At 38.3% G+C, this 14,862-nt stretch overlaps 1 protein-coding gene across 1 annotated transcript in view; it reads left to right on the plus strand.

Annotated features, from left to right (window-relative positions):
* The first annotated feature begins 217 nt into the window (after nt 1-217).
* mtmr11 (myotubularin related protein 11) overlaps nt 218-14,862 on the plus strand; it is a 52,770-nt gene continuing 38,125 nt past the window's right edge. The window contains exon 1 of the mRNA XM_079837352.1: nt 218-570. Within this exon, the coding sequence (XP_079693478.1) occupies nt 514-570 (57 nt within the window). The 5' untranslated portion in view covers nt 218-513. The remainder of the gene's footprint in view (nt 571-14,862) is intronic.

The raw sequence follows: 14,862 nt of genomic DNA on the forward strand, positions 1-14,862 counted from the left end.
ATGTGGATGTTTCACAGAAAATGTGCATGCACGCTATTTACAGTAGGCTGCATATACTACACTGAGAAAATAGTAAGAGTACTACGGTAGCATGCTACTCCGAGGATAGCCACTGATGTCCAAAAATGCTGTGGTTCACTAGGTTTCGAGAGCTGATGGGAGCAGCGCACAGAAGCGCATTGAGTGTGTTTCGCGGGACTGGCCCTTTAAGAGACTCGGTCCTGGTTTTCGTTACTCAGTAACACCCGTGTCATTTGACTATGGCGAAGGGGCTGTAAACAAACGCGGCGGAAAAGCGCGTTCTCTGTGTGAAAAATAGATTTGTGTTTGAGATGATTTCGCGTTTAGCTGGATATGTTAACATAGTACGGACGCAGAAATGTGCGAAAGTGATGCAGACAGAACGCGAACCATCCGCTTTCAGTAACATGGACCAGATCAAACCTTCACCACTAAACCTCTACCAAAAACACTATTTATCCTGTTAGTCCGGCTCTGTTTTAGGTTGAAATCATGTTGACAGGGTCCAAAACCACCTTTAAAGTGAGACAGATGGTCCCGGACATGAAGGTAAGCATTATGTTAAATAATAATAAAGCTATATGATTTATTTAGGAGTCTATTCTTGTTTTCTCATGTCTGCGGTATCTAATACGCATTAAAACATGTAAGCAAAATTGGTTTCGAACATATCTATGAACATGTATTTCATCGGTCAGTAAGTTTATAACAGATGCGTAAATGTTTATTTAATATCTGTGTAACTTTCATGTACATAAGTCACTTTCCCGGGAAAACTACATCTATTAAATTCGTAATTTTACCAGAAACTGTTTTAATGGATGTGACCACAATCTGCAGTTGTTGTATGAGTCAAAAAATAGTTTTAAACTTTTCCAAAAAAGTCTTTTTTTGTCTGGCGTATGAATTTGAACTCAAGTCTATTAGATGAATTAAACTAGCAGGTTAACTGGTTTAACTTTTGGACCTGAACTCCACTGGTGCTTACTATTTTTCAGATTCTGTGATTATGAATGATGGAATATAATTTTCTGTTCTATTCTACTCTCATTAAAACATTCATTTCACTTTATTTTAGCAGAAACTCTGGTTGAGAATCTCTGGTCATCTCTGGTTGAGTCAGTTTTTCCACTGAGAGAGAAATTTATAACTATAAAAATGCTCTTTAGAAGGAACACAAAATCATAAATCTGCTTTATGTCTGGCTGTTTGTATTGAACAGAGGCTTCTTTATTGGATTTTTAGTTGGGATTCATTTTTTCCTTTTTCTTTTTTGGTGTACCTTTTTGGTGTACTTTTTCTCACAGGGTGTGGTGAGTTTATTGTTGTGATTTCAGTCATGCATTTAGCATGCTGGAACTCATATACACATACACATCTTTGTCACAATTTGTATATATATATAAATAAATTACCTTTCGTTTTTGTATAGAAGAGAGGAGATCAGACATTCTGCCTAACATCTCCTTTTGTGTTTCATTGAAAAAAGAAAATAACGCATGGTCTGAATGACATGAGAGAGAGTAAATGATGACGAAATTGTCATTTCTGGGTGAATTTATCATCTACTTTCTTTAGTTGTAATCTGCTGGTGCTCACTTCTTTTTTCTCTCTGGCTATTTTAATCTGCCTCGGGGGGGAAAACGCTAGCAGATGCCTCCGCCCGCGGATTCTGGGGAGCGTAGAGGCCCTGATGTGCACAACATCTGGCTGTTGCCATGGAAACAACCTACCCAGAACTCACTTGGTGTGGGGATTGTAAATATGCACTTTGTGCAGTGTCAATACACGTAATGCAAGTGGCTGTTCCCTGCGCAGAAAATGAATCCGAGTGTCTGAGTGTGTAGATGGTGTCAGATTTAGTGGATGGAGCCCACCCAAGCTGGTGCGTTTGAGAATGGGCTGACCTATATTTTGCTCCAGTGCTGTAAATGAACAAATGGAAAAGGAATTGTGAATGTAGCAGTTGTGGCGAGACTTTACCACATAGGCTTTTTCATTTAAAAGTCATTACCAGCTCAAACCAGTCATAACATCATCTTTCAGAGCAGTGGCGGCGCAACATTTTGTGGTGGAAAATGGGAGAAGGACAATTTAATGTTAGTAAAATTCTCAGTTATTTATTTCATATCATATTATCTCAGAATGTGAATTTCTTGTTGCAATTTCACCATTGTAACTGAACCACCGCTGCTCTTCCCCAAATCTGCCTTAGAGGACAGAGAAGGCAAATCCGAAATGTGTCCGAAATCGTACTGTCTGACTAGGTACTGCTTTGCGAGCGCTAAAAAGTATGTTCTTATATAGTGAAATTCATATCACGTGACCTATCAGTGTCAGTTACGTCACTTTACTGCCATTCATAAATCCTCTCCCGTGGCCAAATGGCACCCTAAACACTTGCGGCCTTCCTACAAGTCCACACTTCTGTGGCTTAACGCCGCTTTGAATGTTGGGAAGAAGTTTGCTGTTGAGCTGGCTTCAGTACGGGTTTCTGCAAATGTGTTCATCGAGGGAGCATATCGACCGCAAAGGGGGCTATTGCGAGCACCCTTCTGACACCTAAAATGACAAATGGGACGCCCTATGGCCTCGTGCTGGGTTCCACTCCAGTTTTAGACACGCACTTGCGAACTTCCCTAAGCACTTCCCCTCGGGGGAATCCCTGCCACCATTTTGAAGTGCGGTCCACTTCATGAAGTGGACGAGGGAAGTTTATATGGACAGACCCTCGCTCCCTTGATTTTGACAGAAGGAGCGAGTCATATGTACACTTCAGGCAGCTTCATATCCCACAATGCAACACGAATGTGATGTCACAGCATATCGCGTTTAATTTACCCCACCACAAACAACTTTATGATAATTTAATTATTTTTGAAAACATTTAAAACAACCCAAACACACATATATACATATAGAATGAAAAAAATCAACTCCATAGTGGATTCGAAGTGATCAAGGGCTTAGGACGTTCCAGTTCAGTCCATTGCAAAGGTTCCTCCAGTAGTGGGCACTCATGCAACGTAAGCAATGACGCACATCCGAGTGAACGAGACGGAGGGAAATTAACGAGTGAAGGGCATAATAAAAATGAACTGGAACGCAGCAATGGACTTAATGTACACTCGCTCTCGGCAGCCATTGTAAGTCCACAAAACTGTAAGTGCATATGATGTGTGCCATTTAGGGCGGGGCCAAAGTGTCCAGCGAATGCACACTTCAGAATCTAGTAGGTCATCCGGGGACTTTTCGCCTACTGTTTTTCAAATACTATGAATTCGGGCATGCTACTCTGTTGGCATACTGTTTTTCGCATGCTATAGTAGGGAAGTATTCGATTGGAGACGCACTGTTGGTACCCATAGCCTCCATTAGTAAAAAATTTGCCAATCACAATTGAGTTTTTCAGTTTTTTAGAAAGTGTTTTGAGAGTGTTTAGAAAAAATACATGGCAGAGGAGGCTTGCCTCCCTTCATCAACCAATCACTTTAGAGACGTATAGTACGTGATATTAGTTTGAACTGCTCCCACTAATAATGTACCCACTACCTTAATAATGGAGAGTACAGATATTGAATATTTGATCGCCAACAAATTTACTAAGGGTGTGTAGTTTTGCTTGGTTCTTTTGGTCCAGACCTTAGTCCTGGTCCGCTTGGGGTGCGTTCACACTTGAAGTTTGGTTCGTTTGGTCCGGACCAAAAAACAAAAACAAGTCAAGTCAAGTCAAGTCAACTTCATTTATATAGCGCTTTTAACAATGTAGATTGTTTCAAAGCAGCTTTACAGTGTAAAACAGGAAAATAATGCAGCATAATTTTATTCAGCTGTATAGCCATTCTGGAAAAAACGCTGATGTCATCAGTTCATTTCAATTATCATACAGTGACAGTGTGGGCTTTAGATCAATAATTCGATCAGTAATTTAGTTTAAATGGTTAATTTAGTTTATTATTTAGATTTATTTCGATGTTTAGTTGAAAAATGTAGTGTAGCAAAACAAAACATATAGTCCTGCTCACATTAGCGTTCACACTGGCATTTTTAACAAAAGTTATCCAACCAAAGGCATAGGGATACGGTCACAACCTGATTGGTCGGCTTTTATGACGTATATTTCGTGACGGAGCTTGCTTATCGAACATTCAAAACAATACTGTGTATATATGGTTTTATTTTTACCTGCTAAGAACTCACGAAGAGCTCCTAAAATGTTCAAAACATTCAAAACAGCAGCAGGATTTCCTCCGTTGAATGCAGAAACGAAGATCTGCATATATTGATGAGGCACTTTACCTCCTCGTTGCTCCACGTTTGCCCTCTACTCATTTTGGATACACTGATCTTTCCGCGTCGTCAAATCAGCTGACTTGTAGCGTCGCATCTTGTGATATCACGTCCTGTTTGTGGTTCGTTTACATGTCTTTGGTCCGTGTTGCGTTCATATATCAATCGAACCGCACCAGAGTTCGTTTGGAAGCGGACCATAGACCCATCTTTTTAGCGGTCTCGGCCCGCTTGTTTGGTGCGCACCAGGGTTCAGATGGCAGCGTTCACATATGTTCAAATGAACCGCACTAACCGATCAATCGCACCAGGGTTCCTTTTAATCGAACCAAACATGACAAGTGTGAACGCACCCTTAGTTAGCGTTCACATTGGCATTTTAACATCGAACCTAAAGATAACGAACCTAACGCCATAGGGATATGTTCACAACCTGATTGGTCGGCTTTTATTACGTATTGCGTCGGAAATTGCCAAACATCCAAAACACGCTGGTCTAAATGTGCTCGTTGCATGTGCGTCGCCTACATATGATGGTATTTTGACCAGCTGAGAACTCGCAAAGAGCTTAAAAAATGTGTAAAGGAGTCAAAACAGCGGCTGGAATCCCTCCGTCACACACACAATTGAAGATCTGCTGTGAAGAGATGCGGTTCTGATGCCTTTGCTGAACTGTGATGGGCAATAGTGCGACTAAAGCCCTATTCGCACGGGATTAGTATTATCTGGGGACCTCTGGTGATTTGTAATAATTGCAGAGAATGTCTGTAATCTTAATCCCGTGCGAATCGGCCATGTCTGTAATATGTAAAGTAAAAATTCCCCTGCAAATTACCTACCATATTTCGCCAAACACAGAGGTCCTGTGATAATATTAGTCCCGTGCGAATCGGCCTCTCTGTGATTTGGCCGGGATTAGGCGGATCGTATATAATTTTTGCAAGGTTTTTGTTTCCTGTGCGCATTTTTATCTTTATCTTTCACGAAGAATGGAGCTAGGCTGCATATAATGCGCACCGTTATGAATTCCGTGCGGCCGCGCGGATTATACTTTCACTTGAATGAGCACCAATTTGGGAGTAAATTGCTTGAATGGTGTGTTTAATATTATTCTTAATGAAAAACACAAAAACAGAACAGTACAATGACAAACTCGCTTAAATGGGCGCTTTTACATTTAGGTTTGAAACTGAATCTTGATCCGCCGTGTATTGTTATTATAGTTCAGTTTTTAAGTGTAGCGTCTGTTCTCAAACTGAACTAAATTATTTGTATTACTATAAAACAATCAAAATGATATAGATACGACTGTTTATAATTTCATACAGCTATATCTAAAACGAAAAAACATTTACAAGTCTTGACATCATATCTGGGAGATAAGTCAGTAAATTCGAGTAAAATCAAAGGCTTGCTTATCCCGTGCGAATGCGCCACGCAAAATTCAGATGTGGGGGAGTAATTTCTAAATCACACGAGGTCCCCAGATAATACTAATCCCGTGCGAATAGAGCTTATGACGAGAAAAAACAGTTATGCTTGAGCTTTCTGTTTCAGCGCTCTCTGGTTGCTTGTTTGGTGCGCACCAGGGTTCATATGGCAGCGTTCACACTTATTCAAATGAACCGCACTAACAGAGCTATCGCACTAGGGTTCGGTTTAATCGAACCAAACATGCCAAGTGTAAAAACACCCTTATACAATTCAAGCAGCTGCTACAAATGAAGGAAGTTGCAGTTGGACTGGACATATAGGCTACAGCAATCAGCTTCACTAAACGGCCGTTGTTTTCTCTTTTTTACATTATGTTTTGACTTAAATTGACCAAAAAAAGCAATTTTAAAGTTTTTTAAATCGTCTGGAGAGGATCCCAGGCCGCTACAATTCGTGTGCTTCCTCTATTTTGAAATCCACGAGCCGTCACTGTTTCAGAGTAGAGTTTTAGAGTTCTTCAAATGAGAGTCTTGGGATCAGCCTGTCTGGAATTTCGATGGTTTAAAAAATAAAACTATAAATATGACTCACTGGTTCCCCCATGGGTCAGAATACAAATACACTGCTGTAGGGCGACTTCCTAGATCAGAAATATCTCATTCATTGTTGCTTTGTTTGGTTCGAGCGGAACACGCCATGTGGCGTATGTAATTACTTCAGTTTATGTTATTGAAGTGAACGCTGTCATCTGGTTTTGGTGCGAGACGATGGTTGTTTAAATAAGGGATTTGCTGAAGCTTTGTTTTTAAAAAAGAAAAGCTTAATTTTTTTTAAAAAAGACGGCGCATAACATAAACAAGACTGTGACACACCCTCTAATTGACCTTGGAGCTTTTCCGGCACTGCTTTTCTTTATGAGACATGGGTTTCTTTTACCATCATCTTAATAAGCTCCATAAAGAGAATGACGACACTGTAAGCTTTGTAAGACAACATATGGCTGGAATAGTGGCAGTTTGTACGTATAAAACGCAATTATTTTTGATTGCGTGACGTTGGCCTATCCTACATGACTGTCACAGTTTTAGGGTGATGCAGTTGTGTTCAGAGTGAGTTTTTAGTAAGTTGCTATGTGGTTGCTAGGGTGTTCTGCAGGCCTAAGGTCTTTAGATATGGCTCTGGTTCTTTTTTGTGGGATTTTCCCCACTCACTTGTTTTATCATTCACCAAACGAAATGTACACTTTGGAGCATTAAGGTTTTTTAAAAGTGTCAGTAATATTGTGAAATATTATTAAAATTTTAAATAACAGTAATAGTTTTCTATTTGAATATATTTTAAGATGTAATGTATTCCTGTGATGTCAAAGCTGCATTTTCAGCATCATTACTCCAGTCTTCAGTGTCACATGATCCTTCAGAAATCATTATAATATATGCTGATTTTAGGCACAGCATTTATTATTATTATTAATGTTTTGCTTTACAGTACTACCAATCATATAGTTTGGGGTCAGTAAAAATTGTATACATATAAAAAACAAATAAGTACTTTCAGTAAAAGTGACAGTAAAGAAATCGATTTTATTTGTTTGTTTTTCAAGAAATAAATTTTTCGAAGTGTCTATTTACACTTACACTGACGTCTGGTTGGGCCAGACAAAAGGACGGAAGACTGATTTGAGTGCAACATCAATAAAAATTAAGAAAATATTTGAAAAGTGTGGAAATAAAGTGTATAACGTGTGTTTATCGTGCACTGAAAAAAAAGTGTGTGGATTTACATGATTTAATTGTGTAATCGGTCCCACATGAATCAATCAAGTTAAACAAACATAATTTGTTCAAATAACTTCAACATCTTGGAATGAATACATTTTAAGTGACCCAATTAAGTAGTCTGAAAGTGAATTTTTAATGGCTCCCTGACATGATTCAGGCATTCAATTTCATATATTTATTAATCCACTTCAATTTCATATACTTTAATGTTACACAACTGAATTATAATACTGCAGTGGCTAGTTGACAAACTTTTAGCTAGCAATAGCATACATTAGCATCTTAAATGCTATGCATTAAAAGCTCCTTCAGCAAAACCGCTATGACATTAGCTGTATCAATCCATGGCCTAAGCAAATGCTCCACTCAAATTGTTCTAATAATTCCAACATAATTGAATATTAAACACTATTAAACACAATCAAGTCTCTCCCTTTCTCATCTTGCTCAAAAAATACATAAAATAACAATTTTACCTATAAAATAACATTTACTCACTCTTGATTTAGCCATATGCAAAGCATGCTGGGAACTAACAAGCCCCTCCCAGTCTCAGTTAATGCAACACAAATCATTCATGTAATCCCAACACAAATGGATTAAGTAAACTTTAATTTGACTTATTTTTAAGTGGACTGAACACAATCAAATTACGTTAGGACAAAATGTATAGCAATTGTGTTGCTTTAGCTCATTTGAATTATTAAGCAATTTGAAATTTATCGGTTTAGCGGTTAGGGGTAGGTTTAGGGAAGGCTTTTATGGTCCCAATAGGCCTTTATCACAGAGGAATTGAATACCGGAAGTGCGCGTCGAAGCAGTGTGCTGATTCTTCCGGTTATGCATGTTTTCAATGTGCTGTGAACACCTAGCTGAACAAATGACAATTAAAATAAGCATCTGGAGGATGATTTAAAAATCCAGACATTTTCCGAGACAGGAGAAGAGATAAACTGATCATTACTGTGTTCAGGATTTTCCAAACTCTGTTGAACTTGTCGTTTTTTAATCCGACATAAGCCGAGGGTCGTAAACATACGTGATTATTTCACCACACGGTGTCAGTGCACGTCTAAATAGTGTCCGCGATTAAGTGTGTGTGAGACCTGACGAATAAGATCTGAATGAACATATTGATTTGTATTAATATTTTAGTCATTGTTCTGTCACTTTTCAATGACAATCATTTCACTGTAGCCTACAGTATATGTAATTCACACATTTATGCCAAAATTCAGTCACGCTGTTAACGTATTACTGTTTAAGATTAATTAAATGCTTAACATTGTTTACTTTCTTTAAGGCAGTTACCGCGCATTCATTCATCTATTTATTACATGAAAATGAACCATGGTTTTTATTAAAAATAAAATAAAACATGGTTATTGTAGTTTATCATGGTATTTGTAGTAAAACTAATACAAATGGTAGTCAATCCACGAAAAAAAAAAACTATAATAAAACCATGGTTAACTTTCGTAAGGGTGTTTATCAGTCAAATTAATTAAAAAATGTAACAACAGGTATGAAATATGATTAGCAAGAGAAACGTTGATGTTAATGTTAATGAGAAGACAATCACTGGACTGCGGCAGGTTAGAAATGTATTTATTATTCAGAATGCACATTTGGATGGGAACATTTCAGCAGGCTGACGATATGAGACGTAAACATCCGCAGTTTGGAAATGCATAGGCCTACAACACACAAACATACAACTTCATCCCACCATATCAGTCTCACCCTCTCCTCTATTCTTTTAGTGTCAGGAAATGGTCAAATCTGAGGTAAGGATGTCATTATTTAGTATTAGAGCACGGGATCGCTGCAGTTACACCCGCATTTTGATTGAGTCGCGATGGGACCGGAAGTAGAGGTGCACTGCTTCGCTTTCCGGAAATAGGAAGTGTGATAAAGGCCTATAAGGCGGCATTCATTTAATAATTTTAACAAATATAATAATTTTCACTCTATTATTGCATGCTGATTAATGTACAACAACACTGAGGTGCAAATCAAGTCTGTCACTATTTATAAGTATAAATATCATCTAACTAGTGTAAATAGCAGATCGCTAAGATATAGTGCTATTTTCATTAAATAGAATCTATTTAAACTTGGTGTAAATAGCAGCTATCGCTACAAAAATATGCTATTTTCACTTAGTTCATATAGCCGCTGCCTTATTTATGGTTTTAGGATTAGTATTTAGTTTTAGTGTTAGTTGACCCTTGGAGTAATATTACACTTTTACAAGGAATTAAGAGTCATGGCTAGACAGGAATGATTTTTCATTTCAGGCATGTCCGTTTTATAAGAACAAAGGTGCTATTTTTAAACATCTGAACTGACATGCAGAGATAATGCTTCAAACATTTTATGGAAATAGATGCATTGTTCCCATTTGTTGACATTACTTTGCTGTAGAGAGAATGAGAGATGCACGCATGGAGCGCATGAAAATAATGAGCCGCTGAACAAAAGCTCAGCTCTTTAAAGCGTTGGGTTTTTAAGCGTCCCACCGGGCCTCTAGTTGCCTCATTTAGCTTTAGATTGATGCCCGGCACAAAGGCTTATTGTGCCTCTAGGCGATGACTAATAAACTAGTGTGAGGTTTATATGGTGGCATAGTGCATCCCCGTCCTGGCTGATTCAGGGGAGAAGAGGCCTGTATGTTCCCTCCGCTGCATTCTCTGGCCACAGAAACCAGGGGAAGCCATGAGCAATGGAAACTGCAACGAGTCTTGGCTGCCTCTGCCCTCAGAAGGAGGGAGGGATGTGTTTAATGGAGAAGAAAGAGGCAATGAAAGAGATTACACGATAGCGGTGGCGACCATGTGACTCGGAGAAATGAACCCTCAGCAGAAATGTGCTACTTTGGGGTTTTTTTTCTTCCCCATTTATCTCTCCTATACTGATTGCACTTTTATTAACTTCCTCTATATTCCTTTAGGAATGCTGCACAGTGGAATTTTGTAAGTTTGGGGGGGGAAAACAGAGTGTCTATTTACACCAAGTGCAAATAGCGTGCCTTGTTGGCAAGTGCTATTCGCACTAGCTCTGCCTAACAATGCCTGTTTGGGAAATACAATATTAAAAAATGTTTTCAGTGGCGTAGTCACTAGTCAGTAGAGCGTAAGGCTTAAAGATCTAGGTTTTGACGCAATCGACCCGGATTTTGCTATCTTCTCTTTTCCTATCACATCGGAAAGGCATTTACTTTCAATAAAAAAATAAGCTAAATAATAATAAAAGCATTTATTGGGTAGGAGTAGGTAGGTGGAGGGAGGACGTTTATTGTCCCATTTAAGGCGGCATCCATTTAATAATTGTAATAAATATAATCATTTACACTCTGTTATTATTGCATCCTGTTTATGTACAACAATACTGAGGTGCAAATAGTAGCCTATGTATCTGTCAAAAAAAGTATAAATTGCATGTAATTACTATTTACACATATTGCAAAGAACTACTTTTACATGGTGTAAATAGAATATATCACTATTTTCACTTAGTGTAAATATCATCTATCGCTAAGGAAATATGCTATTTTCACTGAGTGTAAATAGAATGTAGTTACTATGTAAATAGCATCTATTCCTATAGCCAAATAGTGCTATAGTGCAAATAGCTGCTGCCAAAAAAAAAAATATCCCCCTATATACAGATGCAAGAGTGTGTTCTATTAGTTATCATCATATATAAGTGTCTTCATTGTTGAACTGGATTATATATTTATCAATTTTATTTATTTATTGGCTTCTCAGAAACAAATGTTATTTAGCTGGTTTCATTTATTTATTGAAAATAGTTTTCTGTTCATTTGAGAGAAAAAAACTTCATAGAAAACAGTTCTCCTCCTCTGTGTAAACACTGGTAGGTGATAGGTTGTTAAAGTGCCTCTCTTATGCTATTTTAAAAGTTCCTCATTTTATTTTGCAGGTCTCCTACAATAGATTTACATGCGTCCAAGATAAAAAAACTGCCCAGTCTGTTGTCATTGGTCTACTCTGTTGTGATTGATCTACGGCTTATAGTGCGTGTTGGAAACTGAAAGGCCATAACCATATCTGAGTTTCAGCTCCGGAGGCTTTCTCAGCGCTTGATACACAGTGATACGAACAGTAACAATGGTGTCAGTTTTACCATATCAGCTTGAGTCCTCATCCTTTTGAAATGCATTCAAAGTGGATTCAAAGTGGATTCGCAGCTCAGAAAACAGCTTCTTCTCGACATGTCAACAACACAAACCAAACTCTTCCAGGCCTCAGCTACAGCTTCAGTGTTTGAGGGCGGGTCAAAGTAAACATTGTTCACGAGCAGCCAATAAAGAACATATACATGGAGTGCAGAATTATTAGGCACGTTGATTTTCTGATCATATTTTTTTTCCAGGCACATTTGACCAATTCCAAACCACAGTAATCCTAATAACTACTATTGATTTAGTATTTAATAATGTATAAGTGATATATAATTGTTCATGAAGGCTGGAAATGAAAATCACCTTATATTCAGGTGTGCAGAATTATTAGGCATGTTTTCTTTTACAGATAAATTGAGCCAAAAAAGAGATTTAACTCAGACTGAAAAGTCAAAAAGTATTAAATGCCCATGAGAAGGATGCAATACTAATGCAATACTAGACATTGCAGTTAAGGCATGACCATTGGACAGTGAAATGCTCGTTGGGTCAGCAGGATCTGACAAAAACATGTGGTGAAGAAAAGACACCTATTAACTGCAAAAGAATTAAGAATTAAGGTGAAGAATTAAGGGTGAAACCATCAGGAACCCTTTAGTCTCCAGCGCCACCATTTTCCAGAGCTGCAACCTACCTGGAGTCTCCAGAAGTGCAGGTGTCAGGATCTCAGAGACTTCAGTTAGGTAAAGAATCCTAAAAAATGACCCCCACTAAATAAGAATCATAAGCTGAAGTGTTGTAAAATACATGAAGCCTGCTTTTTTTATAGGCTTTATAGGTTTTATAGGTTGAGAATGACTCTTGAAGGACCAGCACCACATCCTCTAGTACCACTGTTTGAAGAATTCATCTTCCAGAATCTGGCAGTACGTTTTGGGAGTTCATTTTAGTCCATCCTGAAGTCCGTTTTGCAGAGATGGACTAAAAATGAACTCCCAAAACGTACTGCCAGATTCTGGAAGATGAATTCTTCAAACAGTGGTGCAAGAGGATGTGGTGCTGGTCCTTCAAGAGTCACTCTCAACCTATCTGTCCATAAAGCCTATAAAAAAACCTTCTTCATGTATTTTACAACACTTCAGCTTGTGATTCTTATCTAGTGGGGGTCATTTTTTAGGATTCTTTACCTAACTGAAGTCTCTGAGATCCTGACACCTTGCACTTCTGGAGACTCCAGGTAGGTTGCAGCTCTGGAAAATGGTGGCGCTGGAGACTAAAGGGTTCCTGATGGTTTCACCCTTAATTCTTCACCTTAATTCTTAATTCTTTTGCAGTTAACAGGTGTCTTTTCTTCACCACCTGTTTTTGTCTGACCCTGCTGACCCAACGAGCATTTCACTGTCCAATGGTCATGCCTTAACTGCAATGTCTAGTATTGCATTAGTATTGCATCCTTCTCATGGGCATTTAATACTTTTTGACTTTTCAGTCTGAGTTAAATCTCTTTTTTGGCTCAATTTATCTGTAAAAAAAAACATGAATAATAATTCTGCACACCTGAATATAAGGTGATTTTCATTTCCAGCCTTCATGAACAATTATATATCACTTATACATTATTAAATACTAAATCAATAGTAGTTTTTAGGATTACTGTGTTTTGGAATTGGTCAAATGTGCCTGGAAAAAAAATATGATCAGAAAATCAACGTGCCTAATAATTCTGCACTCCCTGTAGGCTGGCATAATGCAAATTTGTTACGTAGCTATGTAACAACAAGTGAGATGCAATTGCTGACAACTTTTTTCGACTCATAATATTAAAAGGGATAGTTCACCCTGAAATGAAAATAAAGCCATCTTTTACACACTCGGCTGTTGTTCCAGTGCCCTATGTCTTTCTATCTTTTTCGGACCTCAAAAGTAGAAATTTAAAAAATAGTCCTGCACTCGCTCCTTCCTATAATGGCAGTGAATAGCGACCTGGCTAAAACATTACAAAAATGATACAAAAGTATCACGCAATGATACAGTGAGACGTGCGCCACATATGGAAAGTGTTCAGGAGGCATACTATAAGGTTTTGCGAGAAAGAAACCGTATTATTCAGCCAAAACACTGAGCTCGGCTGTTACTGTGTGCGTGTTCCTGTGAGTGCGTGCGAGCCGTCAGCAGCCGCACTGTTGTCATGGTACCCAGGATAAACACACACACGCACCATTTTGAGAAATCAGGCTCAATAGAAACAAACGTGACTCTCGTCTTTTCTATAAGGTATATGATAAGAAATAATACTAATAAAAAAGTAAACCTCCTGAAGTGAATGTTGTGTACCGGTTTTCATGACGTAACATGGCGTGAACGGCTGCTGACGGTAACAGCCGAGCTCAGTATTTTGGCTGAATAATACGGTTTCTTTCTCGCAAAACCTTATAGTATGCCTCCTGAACACTTTCCATATATGGCGTGTGTCTCACTGTATAATTGCGTGTTACTTTTTAATATTTTTTGGAATGTTTTAGCCTGGTCGCTATTCACTGCCATTATAGGAAGGAGCGCGTGCAGGACTATTTTTTAAATTTCTACTTTTGAGGTCCGAAAAAGATAGAAGGACATAGGGCACTGGAACAACAGCAGGGTGAGTAAAAGATTACTTTATTTTAATTTCAGAGTGAACTATCCCTTTAAATCAAGCATAATACGGGCACTTTAATTGACCTCTGAACATTTGTATAACTGCAGTTACCATCTACAGGATGTAGCCAGATGCTTCTGGTTCAAGCTCTCGATATGGAAAAGTTACAGAAGGAGTGCTGAGGAGTTTTCCTCCATTGCGGTGTGTTAGGAGCTGTGGGTTCAGACCTCTGGAAGTATGTCACCCCTGTTATACTTCTGTTCTACTCGGTAGTGGATTGCAAATGAAAGACGCTTTGTTTTAAATTGGGGCGATAACATCAGCGTATGCAGTTTTAGCCTCTTGTAAATGAAGCTACTTTTGTGGTTTAGTTGCGCTGTGGAAATGAAACCTGAAAGACTATTTCGACAATTTTAGACCCCATTTCCTCTGTTAAAGTATCAGAAGGAAATAAAATATACGCCCAGACCAAACAATCATCCAATATTTTTCTGCTTAATTAGGTTGCTATTATTCTGAACCAGATGATTTTAATTAATTTTGAGATAAATATA

This window comes from Gobio gobio, assembly GCF_949357685.1.
Source record: "Gobio gobio genome assembly, chromosome: 15".
Classification (NCBI taxonomy): Eukaryota; Metazoa; Chordata; class Actinopteri; order Cypriniformes; family Gobionidae; genus Gobio; species Gobio gobio.